The sequence below is a fragment of the Caloenas nicobarica genome, chromosome 23 (assembly GCF_036013445.1).
Source record: "Caloenas nicobarica isolate bCalNic1 chromosome 23, bCalNic1.hap1, whole genome shotgun sequence".
Lineage (NCBI taxonomy): Eukaryota > Metazoa > Chordata > Aves > Columbiformes > Columbidae > Caloenas > Caloenas nicobarica.
In genome coordinates, this window is record NC_088267.1 from 877028 (window position 1) to 901179 (window position 24152).

The 24152-nt window shown below is 45.4% G+C and overlaps 1 protein-coding gene across 4 annotated transcripts in view; it reads right to left on the reverse strand.

Annotated features, from left to right (window-relative positions):
- Positions 1-5412: 5412 nt before the first annotated feature.
- LOC135997744 (lethal(3)malignant brain tumor-like protein 3) overlaps positions 5413-24152 on the reverse strand; it is a 42500-nt gene continuing 23760 nt past the window's right edge. For all 4 annotated transcript variants that reach the window (XM_065650590.1, XM_065650589.1, XM_065650593.1 and 1 more), the window contains 9 exons: positions 22789-22899; positions 21523-21637; positions 21309-21408; positions 20338-20517; positions 18886-19017; positions 18459-18520; positions 15915-16081; positions 11955-12017; positions 5413-9564 (listed from right to left, as the gene is read on the reverse strand). In XM_065650590.1, the coding sequence (XP_065506662.1) occupies positions 9436-9564; positions 11955-12017; positions 15915-16081; positions 18459-18520; positions 18886-19017; positions 20338-20517; positions 21309-21408; positions 21523-21637; positions 22789-22899 (1059 nt within the window). In that variant the 3' untranslated portion in view covers positions 5413-9435. The remainder of the gene's footprint in view (positions 9565-11954; positions 12018-15914; positions 16082-18458; positions 18521-18885; positions 19018-20337; positions 20518-21308; positions 21409-21522; positions 21638-22788; positions 22900-24152) is intronic.

Sequence of the window (24152 nt, forward strand, 5' to 3'; positions counted from 1 at the left end):
TCTCCTTCCCGTGCCCAGGGAGCCGGGACGAGAGCAGGCAGCACTCGCGTGCGGTGGGAGCAGCTCAGGCTGGAGCTCTTGTCCTCGTTTGTCCTCACATGCCCTCCAGCTGAGCACTGGATGCTCCGTGTTGTAGCTACCGGCAGATGGGTCTCCATCAGTCTGGATGATGGTTTCCTTTGAAACCGGGCAAGAGCAACACAAGGTCCTTCAAGGTCCAAAGCTGTTTGGCTTCTGTGATGGGATAATGGAAGGTAAAACCACCGTTATTTGCAAAGTATCTCTGCCATAGCAGGTCTTACCCCGCAGGATCAAAATAAGACTTTGTTTTCTTTATCCCTTCCAGTAATTTATCAATTTAACTGCTAAACAAAGCCGCCTCTTTGAAGGGGAGCTCTCCTATTTTAAATCTTGCTCCAGAGGAAGCTGTAGATGATCTTAACCAGACATGTTTTCTTAAAGGGATGCACTTGCTACTGCTCTGGCTGAGGACTCTGGAAGATCAAACGGCACCCTGAGAATTCAATTTACTACATCGTATTCCTCTGCAAAGACACCGTTACCCAACTTCCACCACTCAGAAGGATTTAAACACATATTCCCAGCTCTGTAACAAGGCTGTGATACCCTGATGGTTTGGGTGTTCAATAAGCACACCACCTGGAATGAGAGCCAAGGCTTGTTCTTCTGCCATGTCAAGAGTCTCCAGCTGGGGCGATATTGGTTCTGGGGGGACATTAGCAAATTATACTCCTCTTGGTTATTGCCACAAGCTCTGCAGAAGCTCCATACCCAAGTTTATAAAGGTTTTCCATTTGTACGAGATGTAGAGGATGCTGGAAATAGAGTGGCAACACACAACAGTGCAACCCGCTGCATCACTTGGGGTGCTTGATGTCATTTGATTGTAAATAGACATAAACAAACATTGGCTTTAGGGCAAGAGAAAAGCTTTGGTGGCTCTGCTGTGGGGATAACTGTATAATACTAAAAAAAGAAAAAAAAGAAAAAGAAAAAAAAGAGTCTGCTTCCTGCCATGCTTACATCTAGTCCTCATGCACACTTTACAAGAGAAACTACCTGGATATAAATAAACAAACCCCCAAAACCCCCATTACTCACTCTGAAACGGATAACACGGAACACAATTATGTTTTGATCCGAAGCCAAAAATGCTTTACTGATTTGAAATGTAAATGATTCCTTTATCTACTGCCTGGGTCACAACGAGTTCAGGGCAGTTTCCTTCCTAACAGGTCACTCAGCACAGAGTTTTGCAGAATCCCAGGGAAGTAGAGAAAGCAGCAGGGGAGACACAGAAACCCCCTTGGCTGATTGATGAAGAGGAGGGTGGGAATGGGCCTCCCCATCCCTTGGGGAAGCATTTCCAGAGCTGCCTTTGCTGGATTCCTGCTGCAAGGACACTGCACCGAGCAGAGCAACGCAGCCCGTGCCGCAGCCACCAGCAACGCTGTCCCACTCGCACCAACACATCTCCCATACTTGCTTACCATGGGCTTGAATCATAGACTTGTTTAGGTTGGAAGAGACCTTTAAGATCACCAAGTCCAACCGTTCCCCCACCCCGGCACTGCCCCATGTCCTGAGAACCTCGTGTCCGTCTGTCCAACCCTCCAGGGATGGTGACTCCAGCACTGCCCTGGGCAGCCTGTTCCAATGCCCCACAGCCCTTTGGGGAAGAAATTGTTCCCCAGATCCAACCTCAACCTCCCCTGGTGCAACCTGAGGCCGTTTCCTCTGGTCCTGGCGCTTGTTCCTGGGGAGCAGAGCCCGACCCCCCTGGCTCCAAGCTCCTTTCAGGCAGGTCAGAGATCAGGAGGTCTCCCCTCAGCTCCTGTTCTCCAGGATGCTGCTGGGAAGGTGGGGAAAGGAGGGATGGGGGTGAAGAGCAGGAGAAGCCCGTGGGTTCACCCATGTGTGTGCAGCGTTCATGGATGAGAATTGATTGCGGGATAGTGGCAGAATTAACCGATTGCACGAAGAATTGATTGATGGGGAAGTGGCTGCACAGGGCAGCAGAGCTGAGCAGGCAGGGAAAAACCACAGGCAGGACCGGAGAGGAAAAACAACCCAGAGAGAAAAACTGAGCAGGTGCTACTGAGCTCTGAAGACTAATCAGGTTAATTCTTTCAGCCCATGGTGCTCTAGTGCAGTGCAAGAAGGAGCAAAATAATTCATTTCATGGGAAGAAGAAATAAAAAGATTTTTTAAAAAAATCAATGTTTCAACTGTTGTGTTTCTTTTGAATACACTTTAAAAGTTTTTCACTGAAACCAAAGAGCAAGACCTTCCCCAGCCAACGACCAGCAGCAGAGACGTGCTCTCGCAAAGGGAAATTTATATTCGAGCCTCTTCTCTGGCCTTTTTCAATTCCATCCCTGAGAGAGACGAGTTCAAGACGGTGCAAAAACCATCTAGACTCATTGAATAGTTGTGTGGTCCTGCTTTGTAACGCACAGACATACCACAGCTTCCCTGCGCTCCGTTTCTGCCAGGGATAACAAAACCCAGAGCCGCGTGCCCGGGTGCCCGAGCCCAGGGCGGAAAAGCTTTATTCGAGTTTTAGGACGGTGCATGAAGTGGAGGCGTTTTGGCAACCCCAACCCAGCACAGCCACGACCCCAGCCACGGAAACCATCCGAGTTTGGAACAACCTTTTTTTGGGTTTTTTTGGGACATCAGGTTGACCCTGGTGAAACCAGAGCCTTGTTTTTGAGGACAAACTCTAATGGAAGCACAACACCCATGTGATTGAAGGCGCCGGTACCACGGCCCAGGATGGGAGCTGGTGGGGAAGCGGTTTGTGGAGGGGATACCAGAGCCCCCCACGCCAGCACCTCGCGGGGCTGCGGCACCGATACCCTTCCAGCATGTTTCTGAGAAAAATGGCTGGAAACATTCCAGCAGCAAATGCATCCGTCTCCAAAAGGGAAAAAAAAATATCTTGCTTACATTAACAGTGTCTGGATGGTGAATAATGTAGAGGACAAAGTATCGCAGGGCAATTAATAAGCTGAGGCTGTGCTTGGTGGCAAGGATGTAAGGAAATATTAGGGGAAGTGAGACGCAAAGCCAGTAAATAGTGGAACAAGCACATTATTTGGGGAAAGGACCAACATGTCTGCAAATACCGGTTCTTAAACTCCAAAAGCAAAGGTCAGCAGCCTCCCATCACCCCCAGGTCTCCAGAGGCTGCAGCACCCCGGCTGTAAAGGCAGAGGCTGCTGGTGCGGGGACATGACACCACGGGGACACCGACACTGCTCTACCGCGTCCTCCAAGGAGGATGAAGAGGATGGCCAGGCACTTCTTGTGCTGCACAGGGGGCTGGAGGTAAGACACTCTTTTTCCCCAGTGCTGGCTGTAGCCCCACCAGCTGCATTCACCCCTTTGGCAAATTTTCACAGCAGCCTTAATGAGAACGAAGGGGCTGCTCAAGGGGGAGCTTACAGCTCTGTGCAAGCGATCAAAATCACACAATTCCCAGCAAGCACAGCAGGTCACACCTTCCTCAATGGGAAAACACAACACTTCAGCAAAGAAATGCAACAAGGGAAGTTTTATGCACGTACCTCATGGCAGAGCTGCGAACCGCTGTCCTCCATGGGGACGAGGGAGAGGATAACGATGATGACAATGATGATGTCTCTTCTGGAAGTGCAGGCTTGGGTTTGCTCACCTGCTTCACTGGAACACGTGCAAATGCAACCCTTGAGACACAGCTGCCAAAGCTCAGTGTAATTACAGGGGTTTGACAAGCATTTGGGATGGGCAGAGTTTAAGAATTTTGCTCATGTGGCTCGAGCTGGTCTGAAGGGCTGGAACCAGGGTTGTGAGGAGAGAGACCATCAAATTGTAGAATAGTTTGGGTTGGGACTTTTAAAGCTCCCCCAGTGCCCCCCTGCCGTGAGCAGGGACATCGGCACCAGCTCAGGTTGCTCAGAGCCCCGTCCAGCCTGGCCTGGGGTGTCTCCAGGGATGGTTCAGCCACCACCTCTCTGGGAACCTGGGCCAGGCTCTCACCACCCTCATGTCCAGCCTGAATCACCAAACAACAATGCAAAAAAGCGATGCAGGTGGCATGTCCCTGCCACCATCCTTCGCCTTCACCTTAAACCGGAGACCCCCTCGGGTGGGTGTGCAAACCCCACCAGGAATTGTGCCAAAGCCTCGGCATGAGGGGAAAAACCAGGCCTAAGGAACGCAGTCAGGACTGACCACAGAGCGATTTGAGCATTCAAGCAGGTTTTCCCTGCTCAAGGAGAAATATGACTTGGGACAAAAAATTGTATGTCTGCCTGAGCAGAATATTCTGCAAATATAATCAGGCATTTGGGTGATTAATGCACCCTGTTAAGAGTTCTCCATCAAAATCTTGGTTAAAAAAAAATCCCTTCTGCAGAGAAATTCAGATATCACAAGTGCAACAACACAGGCATGCATCCCAGCAGAACCCCGAGGGAACTAACAGAGCAAGGAAAAGCAAAATTTAATGTTACCGAGCATGCAACAAGCATCCAAGTTAACCCAACTCGGAATCCAATCACGGTAACAAAAGCAAACAAGCCGAAGTTTAAATAGAAGTAAAAAAATCTTGGAAGAGAAAAACCTATGAGAACAAATGTTTACCCTGATGATGGGATAGTTTAGAAATAATGGCTGGGTGCCAGCTCTCCAATATTTTTAGTTTTGGAAGGTCTGCTGATCTCAGCCACCCCGATCCCCTCCTGCCCTTGGCTTCAGCCTCTGGGTTTTATCAGAAACACCTTTGTGAAAATCAGGACAAAAGCTTCTGCCACCTGATTTTGGGGGAAAACCAACCGACTGAGTGTTGCAGAGTGTTTTGCAATTTCTCAGCTGATTACAATTAGAGCAGAAACAAATGCCCAGGTGAGTTAATTAAAGTTGTTACAGCTGACACAGTGAAGAAGCCCAATAGGGCACTGAGGAATGTAAAACAGATGCAAAGAATCCAAAATGCAGAGCTTTAACATAGATTCATACTGATAACAAGTCCTTGCTGGTTTTTGTTGAACACTCAGATTTAGGAGGACACCGGAGCCCTGGGATGATCTGCAATAGGAAATAATGATGGATTAAAATACTCTTGTCAGCAGCAGGAGGGAATTGGGAATCAGACGTGGCCACAGCGGATGGTGCTGGCTGAGGCTGACACTGTCCTGTGTATAAATCACCAAAAGCTCCAATATACGGCTTGGCTCCACCTGACAAAAGAGATAAAAAAGATGAAAATGCTGCCCTGTGTTTTCATTGCCAGGTTTAGGGGAAGGAAAACCAGGGGACAAAGCCGGGAAAATCCGCGATGACCAGCCCAGTGTCCCTGCGAGCACCTGCCAAGCTCAGACTCCAGCACGGAAAGAATGAGTCAGGTTTGAACTTATATTAATTTTATTCACATTTCCAGAAGAAAGCATCAGTGGAGTGCAATGACATGGCTAGTGTCGAAAAGCTCAAGTATTTGGTTTAGAAGAGGCAAACATTTCAGAGGCTGAACCCAGACAACTCACTCCCTTCCCCTGCACGTGTTTCCAGTTCAAGTAACAGGAATTTCCAAAATAAGCTCGCTCGTCACATGATGGAGAGGATGTCAAAAACTTTAAAGCTTTCTGTCGTATAAATCCCTAAGCAGGGCATGAAAGTAGCAGGCAGGAAATCTTCTACAGCTGAACTAGCTTATCCCCTGGGCTGAATGTTGGTTTTTTTTTTTCTTGGTTTTTTTTTTTTCTTTGGTTGTGGAGTTTTGCTATCGGTGCTGCCAAATGCTTCTCTGTCCAACTTCCATGCGATTCATTACCCAGAGCAGAAATTTGTTGCTACTGGATTACAAGGATGATCGTTGGTCATGGCACAGAAAAATATTAACAGGACTCTCTACCGAGGAGAGAAAAAAAAGGAGAAAAATTTGATCATTTTGGATTTCAAAACGAGGGATATGGGAACAAAACCATATCCAGAAATAAGATCTATTTTAATTGAGAACTGAGACTTCCCAATTGCATGGGAGGTTGCTTTTAAGTAATATATTTACATTTCTAAGTGACTTCTGGGTTCAGCTGGACCCACAGCTGGTTTCTGCTGATGCTTCACAGACAAAGCCCTCCTAAACCAGGTGGCATTAACCAGTTTCAGCTGTTTTCACCACAGAGCTACAACTTTTGGCTTTCTGCTTCAAAGTGCATGTTTTAAATCAGACAACAAGGCATCAGGCAATCAAAGGCATCTGCAGACCCCTCACCCTGACACAGGCCTGGCTCAGGACTGGGAACAGGCACAGCCGGGTTTGTCCAGGCAGAGTCTGGCAGCAAAACAAGCCACTGACTAACAAAACGGCATCAGCAACCAACGGATTCCTAAGGTATGGGGCTAAAAAATGAGCTGGTTTAGGTTGGTTTTTTTGCCTCGTAAATATTAGGGAATTTTAAACACGTCCAGTGAAGACACTGGAAATCATTTTGCCCTTGCATTATTGTGAAGTTGCTTGATTTTATTAGGATGTAGCTATATTTGGAAAAGGAGTCAGTCATAGATATGTGCACATTCTTGCTTGCTCTGCAAAGACAATTATTGAATTACCAAAAAAAAAAAAAAGGCACAAGAAGCACATTCTTCCTTCTTCTACCCCTAAAAGGTTCCTCCTTCCTCCTTGCTGGAAGCGCTACTCTTGCTGTCACCGAACAAACTCCAAGTACACATTTTCATCTTTGATCCAGCTGGCTTGGAAGCCTCTAGGATTAAAGATTTCTGTTTGAATAATTTCAGCGACTAGAATCTCATTGCTTGTTTCACCGATTTCTCTTCATCCTCTATCTATATATAGTAAAAGAGATGAAATAATATTATATTTTATTTTATTGCCGGAGGCAATCTGCTGTCCTCCAACTTGGTTTCCCAAAGGAAGGAGGTAAAACAGAAAATCTGGCAGGATCTGCTCGCTGCAAACCAGAACAAAGCAAAATTGCACTCACCCCACCCGGCTGGGGGTCACACTGAAGCAAAGAAGGGTTCAGGGTTATTTTGGAAGTTGGTGGAAAGCTGGGAACAGCGCAATCCAGCTACGGATCCTCCGCTCCAGTTGTCAGGGAACAATTTTGCTTTGCCTAGAAGGCGAGTTGTGTCAGAGTCTGGGACATGCCGCTTACAATTCAAGTCTTTGCACTGACGCTGGATGCGCAGAGTGGGATAAAGGAATGTGACTCTTTGGTGAATATCCTGGTTATCATACTAAAAATGTATTTTAATAAATTAAATTCATATCTAGTCCTTAACACTGCATTACATTTCTCTCCCGAAGTTGCCTGGCTGATATGTAATGTTTCGACTATTAAATATCCCACCAACCCTATGTCTTCTCTGTTGAAGGCTTTAACTCCTTAACACCTTATACAAAAATACAGAGTATGGAGACAAACTGCTCTATATATCAATCCAGGACTGAAAGGCTTCAGAGGTGTGGATTCTGCTCTATTTACAGTTTTAAGGAACTCAGGACTTTAGGCAAGTCACACGGACCTTCTCAGCAGCCGGAGGGTTGGACAAAGGACACGGAGTGACTGGGAAAGGAAGACCAAGCACGTTCCCTTTGTCACCGCCCACACGGTCACGGACAGCGCGTTCGTTCTGTTCCCAACGGTGCTCCAAGAAGCTGCGGGGCTGAGACTACGGCACAACACTGGTGACAGAGATGCCAAGTACATGAGGGAGTTTGAGGTGCCTACGGATGGATGCAGAGCCCTGAGAAATCCACGTAGCCCTGGGCAGAGGCTGATGGCATGGCTGCCTTCGGCAACACCGTGTAAATACGCTCAGAAGGGTCCACACACAGAAGATTCAGCCTGGCAGCTCTGAACGAAGGGTGAAAGGCTTTCCTAGCTATGGTGGGTCTAGCTAAACTCCGGAACAGGCAAGTATCTATCAGGGAGAGCAGCCAGAGGAAGAGTGAGGAGCCAGCATGCTGCCAGGCATGGATGGAACACAGAGCAGAGCCCCAGCAGGGCCCAGCGCTTCTTCCAGGGCTTCCACGGGAAGAGAAGAGCTCTGGAAGGGACGGCGTGGAAATCCCCCACCCAGGACATCGCAGTCCCGTGGGCACGTTCATGAAATGATGCTCTGAGTTTGAGCGGAGCAAGAAATACTCGTGCCCTGCTCCACCAGGAGAGCACGGACAGAACACAGCCACAAGCTCTGCTTCCTCCCTGACATAGATCAATTCTCTCTTTTGAGAAGGAATTTTTCCCTCATTTTGCTGTTTAAACCCCATTTCTCCTCCAAAATTCCCTGTGTGCTCTGCCTGCCTTGTCACTACAGCGGCAGAGGAGCCATGTCCCACTGCTCCAGCACACTGACTCTTTGGCAGAACACACCAGAGTCCATCTGGAGGCTGAAAAGGCTAAAACACTACATGTTCATGAGCTTCAATAGCTCAAAAATAAAAGCAAATTGTTTCTAGGAAATCTGTTTGCATCTGTACTCATATGCTGGCCACTGCTGGGTTTCCAACTCCTATTCCTGGCATTCACCTGACAGTGGAGGTGACAAAAACAAACCCATCAAATTCTCAAGTGCTCCTGATTGTGCCATTTTGCCGTAAGATGTTCCTGGTCCAAACAGCAAACAGGAGAATTACAGCTAAAATACTGATCTTTGTCTCCTGTGGGAGATACCTTCTGGAGAGATCCTTGCCTACCCAAAGCCCACCTACACAGGGCTCGTTCCCTGCTCGCTGGTGACATGAATGAGAACATTTTACTTGTTACCAGAAACGATGCAAACCATGGCTGGTGGAAACCCTTTGCCCATAGTACCTTCCTGCTGGGGTGTAAGCAGCCCAGTAGCCAAGGGCATTAGAACAACCAGGAGACACTGGAATTTAAAAATCGGTCCCAAAAAGGTCAGCTCTGGGGTCACAGCATCAAAGGATACAGGTGAGTGGCTCTGAAGTGCATCTTTTTCCTATTGTCTTATGCTCTTTTCTCAGAGTTTTTATACATACAGACTATTAAACATGCTGGTGATAACACAGTCTCTCTTTCAGGCACTATTGCTGGACACAGCAGCCACTTCACTCAAAGCTTTCTTCTCGCTATTGCAGCTCCACCAATGTTACCCTGGATTCCCCTTATAACCGGAGGTTTCTTCTACATCTCAAAAAGAGATTGATATACCAAAACCAAATGCAATTACAAAATATAATAATATCCTCTTCTTGGAAGTGAAGCTGCCCTGTACTCCAGACTGTGGCAGGATTATTATGTCCTCAAAATATTTTTAAGAAGTTCCACGAAAGTACTTCTGAGTTCCAATCTGCCTGTTGGGCATATTGTAAAGCCGAAGCTGAAGATCTGTTGAAGATCTGTTCCCCATGAGCTCCTCGTGGGCTCTGCCGAAGGGCTCTTGTCAGTTGTCTTCTGCAGACTTGAACATGAGAATGGCGTTGTAGATCTTCAGCGCGGGACCCAGCTTGATACTGAGTATTTTAACAATGTCGCTCTGGTTGAGGAGCAGGAAAGCCTCACCATCTATCTGCTAGAGGTTGGAAACACAAAATAAAATAAAGATTAACATCAAGAGATAGGCAGGATTCTCACTTCAAGCAAGAAAGTGAAAAACATACTACCTTGTGAAAATACAGGAAGCTCTAGTTAGCAGCGAGTGAAATCATAACATATTAAGAAGAGGTTAAAAATTTACTTGGCTTTGCAAGAACATCCACAGAGAAAATACAGATATAATTAATATAAACCCCAAACACTGCAGGGAAGAAGCTGAAGATCAATGGACACAGACAAACAATGTGTGTCTCCCTAAGTTATTCCATTAAAGTCCATTTACGGAGACTGACAGTGTCTCATCCTCTCACTTGATGTTCACCAGTGCAGACAACACCACCGGACACTCAACTCATCCAGAATAATAATTCTTCTATTTCTGTAGTGTTCACACCTAGAGCTTTTTTGGACACCAGTGACTGGTGGAAGAGGCTACGCTGAATAAACTTGGACAAACATACAATTAGAGCAAAGAGCTGGGAGCCAGGAGATTTGGCTTCCCCTTCTCTAACCACAGAAGAGACCATTAGCAAGTTACTTAACCTCCCAGTACGTACACTGGAAATGACAGCAGTGCTCCCAGTCCACAGACAGCGTCCCCGAATTTTATTTGCACGCTGCCTAGAGTCTACACTACCGCAATGAACATGTTAAAAATAGCTTGAAACAAATGGACTGCTGCTTAAATTAAATAATACAGAGTCAAGAGTAAAGTGCTGGAAAACAGTCCTACATTTCAAAATGCTTTTGGGTCCAATATTATTACTATGCTTCATTTTCACTGCATTGCCTCAGAGGTGCTTATTTTAAACAGATCTCCCCTGAACCGGACCTAGAAACAAGCACAATATCAGTGCCTGTGCTTTATTATTCATTTTTTTGTTCCATCTTCTTGGGATGGTTTTTAAAATTCTGTGCACAATTTGTTCTCTTCATTCCTAACGTAAGCAGCAACTTACCCCTCTCCCCGCCAAGAAGAGTCTGCAAGGGATTTATTTCTCCTAAAGCAGATGCCTGATTACAGCTAATGGACAATGCGGGTACAGTTCTGCAGTCCTGTCACTCACACCTGAACTCTGGCCAAAGCCAAACTGCTAAAAGGGTTTTAATTTCAAACTGACAATTTGGTTGAGCATAAATCTGAAAAGCAACCCAAGCCCCTCTCATCTGGCAGAGGGAATCGTACTTTGAGTCTGCAGAAGGTATTAAAATAGAACGTGGTTATCTGCTCTCTGAACCAGAAAGCTGTCACCGTGTTCAGGACCTGTTTAAATTATGGCTAAACGAAATAAAACACGTTGTGAATGGCTGGATTCGTTAGAAGATTTGCTAGTTACATTTTACTGACCAAATTCAATACATCTTCACTAGAAATCAGAACACACCTTTTACTATCAGCTACACTGATTGTTTCATTTGAATAAATTTCATTATTCTCACTATATTAATTAAACAGCAGCCCACTACACTGTTATGCTGTTAACAGTGCTTTTTGTGAGCCTCCATTTCTTTTGCTTTTTATTTGGTGTGTGTGCATGTCTTTTAAAATAAGGGAAAACAAAATACAGATACATAACTCCCATAAAATGCACTACAGCCTGATTCGTCCTGAAAGGAAGCCAGCTCCGGGGAGCTGTCATCTGTTACAAACCTGCCCTTTACCGTCGCCACTGCGTGCAGCGCTTCTCCTCCGTACAGAGAAGGCACAGCCCCTCCCCTCCAGCAGTAAAGCTCGGGTGACAGAAGGGGAGGGACGTCTGTGCAAATTCATCAGGGGCTCATAAAGCATCTCCCAGTCTCCCCTGCGATGCGCATGGAAGCCAAAGCACCCAACAGAGCATACATGTCGATGGTCCGAGTAAAGCAGCATGCTAAAACCAAGTTTCTCAGCAGCCATGGCGATGACGGAACACACCGCACGCAGGAGACGCTCTGATTTTCCAACCACCGCTTGTTGGAGGAAGGTTCCCCTCCTGCTCTCACCTCAGCCAGCGATTCCCGGGGAACCTCGCGCCCCTCAGCCTCTCCAAGAAAGGCACATGCGCTCGTTAGAGGGAGCAGATGAGCTCTCATTGCCCCATTCCAACAGGACATCTTTATAGCGATGCCAAACCCTCTACACAATAGTCCAAGACAGGATGTTAAGCATAAGCTCAGTGATCGGAGCTGCAGGGGAAATTTAAAGCAGCAGAATGTAATTAGCTGTGCTCGATGCTGAAGCTGCCTCCTAAATGTCACGGGCACTTTAATGACAAGTCTGAGCATGTCTATGTTCTCTGGAACTCCAGAGGAATGGGGTACAAAACCCCTTCGCTGCCACGGGACCCGCCAGTGGCACCGCACAGGACTTGGCCAGCCTCGACTTACCTCTTCCCTGAAAACAGACGCTTGTTCTTTGCAACCCGGTAAACGCTGGATAAAGCTCACCACCTGCAATGACATTTGGGAAAAGAGAAACATGCACAATTAAAATGGGGTGTCATCAAGCAAAGAGGTTGTAGTTCCATATATGAGTTCTATAAGCAATAATTTTAAAAACTTTAATACTTACAGCTCTCTCATTAATGAAGGGTATATATGAAAATCATTACTGGGTTGTTGCTGCAACCCCTGCAAAGTGTATTCTGGCTACCTGTAATACTTTCTGTTGCCTTTTGAGCATTTATCTTTCTGTAACAGTCCAGTTCCTCCATTGCTCAAAAGGATCTTTATAAAATATCAACAATATTTTTACAGATTAAAAACCATATATGGCAATACTATTTTAAACCCATGTACAACTTCACTTTCTCTACAGTATTTCTGGAAAGTAAAATAAGGATTTAGACAGTTTCCCATGATGACATGCCTTTAAGAGACAAGATAAATCAACTGAATGAGCACTGCTGGTTTACCAACATACAGAAAGCAGAAGAGCTGCGAAGAAAAGGAGTTTTGGGTTTATTTAATCCGTGGTGGGTGGCACAGGATTGATGAAACCAACAGGATTAAAGGAGTAAAAGTTAATTTTACATTTCACATTAGGGAAAACCTTTCTAAGCAGGAAATCTGTTACCATTTAGAATAATCTCCCCAGAGACATGCAAGCAGCCCTTGGGTTACATTATATAACATGAAACAGTGCAAGGAACAGCCCTGAATGCAGCGGAGGATGACTTAATACTTATTGTCTTCTCCAGCTGCAGCTTCACTGGTTCATAGGAGATTTGTATATCGAGGCATAATCAGATCAAACATCTCACGCTAATTGGATGCTCCCTTGCAGGAACAGCTCTGTTTCACAAGGCATGTTCATTTGAGTTATTACAGATGTGACATTTCTCCTGTGAACACAGACAAACAGTTAGGAGGGGTCACTGTCAAATGTGAGCTTCCCTTTAACTCAGGATTGTCAGACTCCCTCCTAAATCGTGTCACTGCATCTCCAGCTGATCCCACCACTTGACTAATGTTCATTCCCTTCCTGCAGTTCCGAAGCTGTCAGCATGCCCTCTGGGCTTCCTCTGCCCTGGCAGAAGCCGATTTTTGGTGAAAAGCTCTGACTCCGTTGTTTCTGTTATGCAATCTGAAAGCAGAGCATCCCTCTCGTGTTTTGCCCTTATCTTCGGCTGGTAGGGACAGTTCCGTTTTAAAGGGAACCCCTAAAATCCACGTCTCCATCAGGCAGTGACTCCAAATTTTCTTCTGTACAAGAGCGAACTCATAAACAAGTAACAAAATATTACTTTCCTTTTGAATCCTGTGCCCCCATAATTAAAACACAAATGAAAATCCTTCTGCAGGGTCTGGTACCTTCCAGAATTTAAGAGACAGTTGGAGCCCTGGGGGCAAGACGGTAAGTGCCCTTTACTGTCTGTGGTGTTGGGAGGCTGGTGGAAATCTCCGGGGAATGATTTGAGCTTGCCTGACTTCTGTGTCCTGCCCTGCGCGACTGCTGCTGGCTATTGTCACCGACGCCAAGTGACAGGCCTTTGATCTGTCCCAGACCTCACTTGGAAGGACACTGGGAGCACTCTGCGCCACAGGAGCGGCCTTTAGAACAAACAGGAGTCTCAGGGTTTTCCAGAAATGGAGACAAGAGAGGGAAAGAGGAGAATACAGGAGAGAAGGACGTGAGCCAGGCCCTGGGTTTCACTGAGCTGCAGTGACCTGCCTGGCTGGGGCGGGGGGGGCGGGAAAAAAGAGTCCCCAAACCAAGCCATGGCAGTTGAGGGACAAAGGAGGTTCAGGTGCATGAGGCCAAAACACCACAGGCTAGAGAAAACCAATGTTCTTCTGCGATTCAATATCCCTCACTAGCTGTGCCCTGAAAACATGACAGGAAGCTTTTGATAAATAACACAGCTAAAATAAAGTATTAATACCTACTCCTGTTGATGGTTCAGTGTTAGCAGAGTTTCTTTGCTTGAGGCCCCCTAAATACCACTGCTGCTCTGCCACTTCAGCTGTTCTCAGCCAATGGAGAATTGAAGCAACATTTTTTTTTTCCTTAATGTGGGTTTTATAAAATAAAAACAGTTCTTCAGTTTGAAAGCAAAGGAGAATTTTACACCCCCGTTGCTCTTGTTTCACAGCAGCAGAGTGGCTTCCTTTGTGCAGCAGAGTTCAAAGCACAACCCAAAGGCAAATGTTTGCCCTGTAGGAAGACGTTAGGAGCCCAAATGCCGACAGATCAAATCCAGTTTGGACTCACTAAAGCAGAGAGAGCCCTGCTGCTTTCATCTTCCAGACCTGTGGCTACGTTCACTGCACACACATGCTGATCTTGCGAGTGCTCAAATAGAGACCAAATTGATTCCTGTGGGAATTTGTGATGAGCATAATTTGCAAAACTAGATCCACTTTACTGAAATTCAAGCCAAAAACCTGTAATGACTTTAGCCAGTCCATTGCGGTGCTGCGACTCATCTTTTTAATGCTCCATTCACACTCCTGCTGGCAGTCAAGGCTTCATCGGTTGTTTCAGGCTGCAGCACAGAGCACAGTTGAGTGTATTCTGGGTTTTGAACCGCTCTATCCAGCATGCCCTGCATTCATGCCCCATGGTTCCTGCTTACATTCATCCGTTATCAAACTAATATCCCAGTTAAATTTACTCAGCAGTTGCTTTAAAGGTCAACTGCAAAGGACAAATTTTATTTGGCTTGTATCCTGACTCTCTTCTTCCATGAAACATGTTTTATCCAAAAGAAAGAGATTCTGATTTTTCACGTCAGAGGATTAACTGCTTCTGCCTTAACTGATTTTCTAAAAGACCTTTTGGAAAAGTTATTGGAAGCTTTCTCAAAAGGACACTAACAGCAAAGCTTTCAGAGAGATTTTTTTCCTCCTTGCTATGAATTTAATTCAAACTCATCTTCATCACAAAAAACCCACAAAACGACAACAAAAAAGGACCAAGTTTTAAACCAGCCACACTAATTGCTCTGTCCCTTTCACAGTTGCTGTGGTTCCCATCTCCTGTGATACTGCAATCCCACCAGTCTCCTAGCGGTCCTCCAGCATAAAGAGCAAAAGCAAGATTGGATTTATCTGATGTAAGAGGCACTTAGGGAAAATGCACTTTCTAAAAGTCTCTGAAGATCAGCACCTTTTTGCTGCTTTGCGGGTTACCTACATCCCTGCAAGCACGACATTACAGCACACTTCTCCTGAATTAAATGGCCTGCAATTAAGCGCCAGGATCCAAACCGTCACCATTTCTCAAGTAGAGATACAAATATTATTTATGCCCAAGGCATCGAGGCAAAAACCAACTACTCAGCACACAAAAGACACTGGCTTTTTCACACACCACCTAATTACAGGAGACATTTCCAGAGCTGGGACTGCAGAGACACATCCCCAGCTGCACAGCTACCTCTGTCAGAAATCAGGTCAGGCTGGGGGCAGTTTTGTTGCAGGGGAATCGGGCAGGGAGACACAGGAGGACTGGTCTGCACAGTGTGGTTCGGAATTATCTGCAATGTAAACGTGAATCAGCAGCAAAGTCACAGGAGAGAGAGGGAGATCAGAGAGAAATGCAATCTGCTGTCAGAGCGTTTCAGGCCTGAGGACTAAAGGATCAAGGGCTAAATAAACAAAAGAAAGGAGGGAATCTTGCTCAGGGAAATGAGCCATGGACACCAGAGGGTTAACAGGGATCCTTCCCCTCCCTCACAAAGGGACTTGGGTATAACTTCTAGCTAAGTCAGCTATTGCATATGCAAAGCAAACAGAAAAGCATTGCCAAGGAAAGGAAAAATATCTTCCAATTAGTACTCCAGAAGGTGAGGGCTCAGTCATTCCCACAGCCCGTGAAAGCAGAGCAGGGAACAGGTAACTCACCTCTTCCACGCTCCATTTGGCCACATGTTTGGCCGTGAAGCCCGAGACCTCCGGCAAGAGCTTGCAGTGCTGCTCCCAGCAGAGGTGGAGCCGATGGGTCGGGTTAGAGGCCAGGGAAGGCATAAAGATGGACTGGTGGAGGGCCTGCTGGAGATCCAAATCTGCGTCTGGAAAAGGAAACGAGACAAGTCAGAGCCAGGCTTCAAGTGGGAGCAATTACAACAAAGCAGGAGGAAGGGTCACACTCTGGAGGGAAACGCAAGGCAGGGCCAGCACGACTACTGCATGGCACGCCGAGCTTTCAGGGCGTTCTTCCCACCCTCCTGAGAGGGGAAAAAAAAAAAGATAAGATTGCCAGGCTGGAGGCTTTATTGCTAGCTTCTTCCCTGGAAAATGATGTCATGCTGCTAACAGAGAAGATGTTTGCAGCATTTTATTGACAAGGTGGAGGAGTTCTGGTAACAGCATCTTCGCCTGGAAACTAATGGCATCACTCCAGCTCACAGCTGGAGCCAGCCTGCAAAGAGCTCTCTGTGTGCCAGCTGATGGCCAGGGCTCCCCAGGAGACCCCCAGGCCAGGAGTGCTGCACGCTACCTCCAGACATCAACTCCCTCCTTGTGTGTCAAGTGACGGAAGCTTTAAAAATCAAGGCAAAAAAAAGAGGAAGAAATCACCCCTCCCTAATGAGATCACTGGAGCAGTGCAGAGTCATGGTCCTACAGGGATGTGCCTGGTTATACAACAGGAAGCAAAGCAGAGGATGGAAACAAGATGGGAAACATTTCTCTGGTTTACAGTGGGTAACGGGTGCTGTCCCCTCGTCCCTCACCCTGCCAGGCTGTGAACAGGGTGCGCAGGCTGCTTGGTGCCATCCCAACAACCATATTAAAAAAATTCCCATTTTGTTCCTGCCTTCCGAAAGGTTCAGCATGCCCAGTGTTGTACAGCTGCTTGTACAAAATTCCTGTTTCGTTCCTGCCTTCCAAAAGGTTCGACACGCCCAGTGCCGTACGGCCGCTCGCCTCGCTGGGTTTGCTTGGCATCAGCACAAAGGCTGTTAGTAGGATGGTGTGTAAAGATCTGCAGGGTGCGCCCGCTGCTACGTGTAAAGTGCAAAGGAAAATGGTATTATAAAGAAAAAGCAAGTTTCCATGATTTACCTGCTGCTCACCAGTCCAAGCGAAAGCAGTACTGGAGGCAACGCCTGATCTAGTGCAAGGTCACTCCCCTGTCCCCAGCTATGACACCTTACCTCATCTCCAGATGTGGGACAGCATCAAATACAGGTCTCTAATTCTGAGACCAAAAGAGGGAGGATTTAAAAAAATAAAGCCTGAGTAGGAACTGCTCAGTTTAGGAGCTGATGCTCCTTGTAACAACATGTCACCTACCCCTCATCTGCCGCCCCACCTCTCTGTCCCAGGAGGTGCCCAGGTTTTACGTGCTGCCACGTCCCTGCTGGGTGGGCACTGCTTCTATCACAACCTCTCTCCTTTTCTTCACTAAATCCTCAGGGGTAAGCATCCAAACCACGGCCTAAACAAATTACTTTCCCTTTGAAAAGGAAGCAGGGTTCTAATAGTTTAAATAGCGATGGGATGAAAGCGCTGGGTAATTGTGAAATTACAGGTCAGTGGATTACTGTGGAATTTCTCTCCACCGATTTCCATCATTCTGTTGAAGGTGAACGCAAAGGGAGAGCGGACAGCTTTCCTGGCCAGCTGCAACTGCAGCTTGGGGCTGGCAGGCTCCTCCAGCTCTCACTGCAGAAGTCAGCACTAGGTAAAAATGAGTATTAAAAAAAAAAAAAAAAAAAGCTAGGCACCTGTCCCAGTTTGTGCCTGCTTAGCTATTTTGGATTGGAGACTTATTACTATGTTAAATCCTCCTAAAAGCCTGGTCAGCTTGGTTCTCTGAAATGGCTTTTTATAGTAAATCTGAAAGTTAAGCATATGGTTTGCTAAAGTGACATCAGAAAGCTTCTCTTTAAACTTAACCTGTCATGTACCAAAAAAAAAAAAAAAAGGCATTGTTCTTCCTTTTAATTTTTTGTTTTCTTTTTCATCCTTAGGAGAACCTTAAAAAAGTCACCACCCCAAAATGATCCAGATTATGTTGCTGAAGACTCAGTGGGGTCTAAAGAAAGAAGCTGACGGAACTTAAGACCATCTGCCAGGTTTTGAGCAAGTCTCCCTCGACACCTCTGCTGGGCTGTCAGCAGAACGGTCACCAGCTGTTCGGGGAATGAAAATCCTTTGCCACTTCAGAAGAGTATCCAGTGGTACAAGAGATGGTGCAAGCTTGTCTTCTCAGTTAATAAACACAAGGCTTCACTCTACAAAGTATTAAACATTTCACTCCTATGTAATTTCACCCTTCTTCCTCATTTTAAAAAAAGAAAGAGTACCGTTAACATCACCTCCAGCATGTGCTTTCTCTTGACTGTGAAATCAAAGACAAAAGGCCTGTGATGTTTTAAATGTGACTGTGGTATATTGCACATATATGCACACACACAGAAAAATAAATAAAATTTAACCAACCTTTCCCATTGCTTTCCTGTTTCACCAGCTGGAACTTTATGTAGGCATGTGAGCATTCAAGCCTGAAAGCATCAATTACAAAACATTTCAGAAGATACACAAATTGATGTAACTCTTCTCTATACAGAGGTTAACAGGACTTTTAGGAACCAAAAAATTTTCCCTGACCTCTCACTCTAAACTAAGGTCTGTGCTATTAAATTCATGGCTAGAACTCAGAGTTGAGTTTACTACAGGAAAGAGAGGGTCCAAAATAATGGGAGGAAGGGAAGAGATTTACCATGTCATTCTAAAACCCTATGCTGCAAATCTCTGATCAAACTGGGCTGTTCTACGTTGTAATTCACATCTGTATTTCAGATATAGCAGCAGCATCGAGAAACGCAGCTGTTAACGCATGCAAATCCATCACAAAAATCTTATTTACTTTTTTGGTTTGGCTTTGATGTCTGCAGAGGAATCTTCTTCTCCCCAGTCTCTCTCTTGATTGTTTTCAGACTGTTCCGACAGACTGTGAACACTGCTTTGACATGACTTTTCACTGTCTTGTGAGGATTTTCTGGAAAGACACAAATGACAGTAGCTAAGCTGAGACCCTCTGTTCCCTTTTCCTGCAGGAGAGCAAAGCTCCTTGCAACTGAGTAACAACTACCATCTAGTGGTAGCAGCTTTCCTCTCCCCCATCATCATCACTGGCACCGTATAAAGAGCTTTTTCACTCTTCAGCGCGGATTGAGAGAGATTATGTGAAATAAGTCGGTCCCCGTGAAGAGAGGCTCTGATCCCACCAACTACAAGAAATCCACTGAAGCATGTGTTATGGGGAAATCAAGAGATTTAAGATTTTTGAATCTTTGATACATCGGGATAACATTTAAAAGTCTCCATGGCTGAGCTGGATGCATAAACTGAGCTACACAGTTGCCCAAGGAAGGACAAGCAGTCGGGTGTTATCAGATTTGCATACTGAATTCAGACCTCCCACTATCAGGAAATGAAATACTTCGAAGAACAGAAATATATTACAGTTTTAGAATATTTATTCTCAGGGAACCCCAAAGCTCCTGAGAGAGCTTTAAGGTAACAGTGAAACAATTGAAATGCAATCAGTTCTGGTGTTGAGATTAGCAAATTGAGACTCCAGTGCAATTCTGGGATGGGACAAGGCAAACTTTGGCCACGGATGCTGGGGAGGGGAGAGAAATATTCCTTTTTGCTGGCCAAATATATCTTGAAAATGTTATAAATCTAAGCAAAACAAATTAACTTTAAAATGTATAAGCCTTCATATACAACACAGACCAAAGTGTTGCTGTAGTTCATCCTAGTGACACTGGATTTGTACAGACTAGAGGTGGCAATAACAAAAGCCGTCATGTCCAGGTCTGTCCCCTGACACAATTTAACTGCCTCCTGCAGTCCAAAAACTAATACACAAAAGAAATAAAATACCTGAAGGGGGTCAACTTGTTTGCCAAGTGATACACACAGAGCCGTTACACCTACCAGTGTAGTGCAGCCGACTCTGGGCTGGACTGCAGCTACAGTTTAATAGTGCAAAATAACCTTGCTTCACAGTTTTAGGACAGGAAACGAAGGAAAAGAACATATTTTAAATTGAAACAGCAAAAAAAAATTTATGGAGACAGAATGCAATTTCCTTTGTTGGAATGTGACCAGAGCAGGAGGATTAAGGAATCAAGAAACCCATTAAGGCATATGAGGGTATAAAAGTGCACTGCTCTGTGTTAACAGTGTCTGGGGCACAGGTCAATATTTCAGACACATGAACTCAATGCTCTGCTGCTTCTCTGCCCATTCTCGAGGTTTCCGGCCTTGTAAAATGCTTTTTGCTCCCCAAGAACAGGGCTCAGCTCACCTGGATTGGGGAGAGTCCTCCTGAGAAGACTCTCCCGCTCCCAGCAGGAACGGCGCAGGAGGCTCCAGCCTCTTGGCTTTCTGCAGGCTGCTGCTGGGGGAAGGTCTCTCCCCGCTCAGACGGTCCTGTAACAAGTTTTCTCTGTTGAGATTCACATCAGAATATGGGCAGCCAACTAACCTGGGTCGAAGAAAAAAAGAAAAAACAAAAGAGATGATGATGCTTGCTTTTAAGTCATACAGGCGTACCAGCCTCAAGCAGACGTATCCATCAACAAATCCAGAAACACTGAGGACAAAACCACTCCGGGAGATGTTATTCCTCAGTTTTAGGTGTGGAAAACCAGGGGATTACCTGGCAGAATTAGAAACCAAAGTTGTTTTTAAAGAGTCACCTCAGAGAACAAGCGCTTTTCCTCTGTAACCTGCTTGTCTGAACAATATTTCATGAAACAAGAGTCCTGCAGCTTTCACTCTGAAAAACTCAAAGCTCTTTACCACATTATATACTACAAGATCTCCAGACCACCCATCTGAAATGGTTTTCTTGCTCTTTAAAGTAGTTTAATCAAGGCAAACCTTCATTTTCCAAGAGCACATTTCAAATCAAAAGGCAGAGCACAAAACAGCTAAATCTCCCCACTCTCTCCCTTTTTAACTGGCTCCCTGAATGGTGTTCTTGCGTATATTATTTTACCAAAAAAAATATCTTCCGTTTAGCTGAAATGTAGAAATTGGAGTGAATTAATCTATGTTGGATTGCTCTGCAGTTGTAATGATTCTACTGGTATAAACAGAATTTATGATGAAACAGCACATCTAGACACAAGAGGGAGCTGCAATTGCAGTTATAACTATCCAGAACAAACACCCTGAGATCATTTCGGTGCAGGTGCTTGTTGCTGCATTATTATTACAGACAGCAGTCAGACCGCTGGCAGGCAGAACCGTTCTAAGATCTTATATACATACGTATAATGTGTTCCGTATCGTGGTCCCCTGACGTGACCGATACCATGGCAGCCTGGAGTAGGACACGTTTGTCCCACTGTTCCCACTCGATCGACTGTACCTGGCAACAAGAAAAAAAAAATTAAACAGATCTGTAAAATGCTCCCTGCATCTGAAGAGCAGACTGCACTTCAGAAAATTATTCAACGTAACAATATGATGTCAGCTACTTTACCTAGAGGGACTTGCAAAGCATGTCCAGTTTTTGCACACCAGCCTACTGGATGAACATCAGGGCTGTCTGCATCGACCCAGAAATCATAATTACGATCCCAACCATCAAAATGGATCTAAAAGAAGCACACAGTCTTGGTGAGATACAGCTAAGGACATGACTCAGCTTTTATTTTAACTTCCCCTTTTGTTTCACCTTGCTCAGCTTGGGGCTGATTCATCCAGTCTTTCAGTCAAGCACAATTGTCCTTTGTGCTCAGTGTAACTATTTGTTTTCCTGACCTCTGCATCTATGTTTTACAGAACATCCAGATTCTGGTGACACCGTCAAATCCCAGGGGCTGCAAGAAAGCATAGACTAAATCTATGCAAACAGAATTGCTTATTTAATGGTTTTGTTTTCTGAGGATCCCAAAACACCATAAAAGCCAACGAGTTCAGTGAGTTTTGTAGTGAACAAGCTAGAATTTTCTGCTGGATGAAGTAACTAGTAATAGTGCAGATGCAAGTCAGGTTAACAGAGACCAAGGGTCACTGTGGTTTAAAGGCAACTGGGTTATCCATGCAGCAAAGTTTCAAATTTATGAACTGAGTATCGCACTACGATATAGTGGCAGAACTTGACTTTCGCTTGTAATCACAGCGATGAAACCGAGAATCAAATGGCTGATGGAGAGTGAACTCTATTCCTGCCCACATCACCACCCTTTGGGAAGGAGACCCGTGGCCGAGGAACCTCCATCAGTGCAGCCTCCACTTTAGCTGGCTGATACTTAATTTCCCAAAAGCCAAAGCACAACAGATTTTTCTGGCAACATACTTATGTGAAAAGAATTAGTTAAAATCCATTTATGTAACATATTGATGCTGGAGAATGATGCTGTTTCCCACATGTACCAGAGTTTAACTTGCTTTGGGTTTTCCTATAAGTATGCTAGGAAAAAAAAAATGTTAGGGAGCTTGCAGAACATTAATGCTGCCATCACTCACACAGATCACACAGAAATCACTAAAAGATGGAAAATCACACTGTCAAATGCTATTTCAAAATAGTTACATTAAAACAGTAACCAGCAATACCAGGCAATTCCATCAGATTTCAACAGGACAAAACAACAGAAATCATTTCCAGTCGGGCAGGCCTGCAGGCTAAATCGTCTGCAAGGGGCTTGTTTGCTGCTCCTTATACTAAATGGTTATTTCTTCTGTACTGCCAATCATTATATTCCTCAGCAAAAGGGCTCTGCACTTTGAAGCAAGGTCATACCTTAATGCGATGGTCGTCTTTGTCAACTATTGTTGCCACTCTTATCAAGATGGGATTTCTTCTGTCCACCGCCTCTAACTTCATATTAACTTGGAACCCGTGAGCAGGACGCTGTAAAAGAGGATTGCAAACAGAATGCTAAGAAGTCTGGGTGTTCAGAGCCAGTCACCGTCTCGGAATAAAATATGCTCAAGTTTTCATCAACCACTCAAATGCTTTTGCAGCTCTGGCTCCTGATCTCACACGGCAGACTGCTTCAGAGGTTCAGATCAGAGCTTCCTAGAGGATTAAGCCGTCTGTTTGTCTTGGAAGCAGCTCCAGCGGCCGAGTGTCCCACCCACAGGTTCTGACCTTCTCTCAAACCCCAGTGCTCAAACTACTTTGTAAAAACTCTGGAATGTTCTTTGGCCTGATGAGTGCTCTTTGTAGCACCCACGGATGTAAACCTCTAAGTAACAGACAGTGTTTACCAATCTTGCCATTTATCTTTAAATGACTGACTGCAAATTCCTCCTCTGACCTCCTCAGCTGGGGGTTATGCAGCACTGGATGCTCATTCAGAACACGTCCTTCTTCACTTCTGCATGCAAAGGTCAGGATTTTAGCAAGAGATGATAAATTGTGTCTTTGAACAAGATCAGGTTAATGAAAAGATGATTATAATCACTCTTCCCTCACAATCTTCCTCACCCTTCCTCACTGTTGGGATGTTATGAGCACAGCTCAGAAAAAGGCGGAGCCTAAGCTGGGGGAAACAAATGTGTCCTAGTGACCAGTTTCGCTCCTTTTCCTGCTCCACTTGTGCTGCAGGATCGAAGATGTCTTCCCAACCCTGGAAAACCTTAATCCAAGGGATGTTTTCGAGCCAAACTGTGCTGCAGGTAACTGCAGCTGTGGCCTTATAGCTCTCCAAGAGGCAAAACTAAACTAGCCTCTTCCAATTCCCTGACACCCACCTCGCAACCTGCAACAACTTCAACTGGACACCTGCTGAAATCTAGCAACTATCAAGCTGGTCTTAGCTGAGGCCTCCCTGATTGTTTTTCCTCCTCAGTCCCAGGCAGCTCACCAACAAAATGTGTGGAAGGGCAGCAGGTACCAACCTGCAGCACTAACTTCATCAAAAGGAATCAAGACAAGTGTCACAATGACACAGAAAAGTTTTTAAACATATTGCAAAGTTTAGCAAGGTAAGTCGGCAGTGTGGAAGAAGCTGCTAAGAAAAAAAAAATCAACTTTAAAGTAGGAAGGTTTTTTTTGTGAAGTTATTTTAGAGACTTTGTTTTCTGCTCACAGTGAGCTTCCAGATAAACGCACTGAACTCAAATGTAAGAAACAAAAGCTCATGCTCCCAAGGTTGAGAG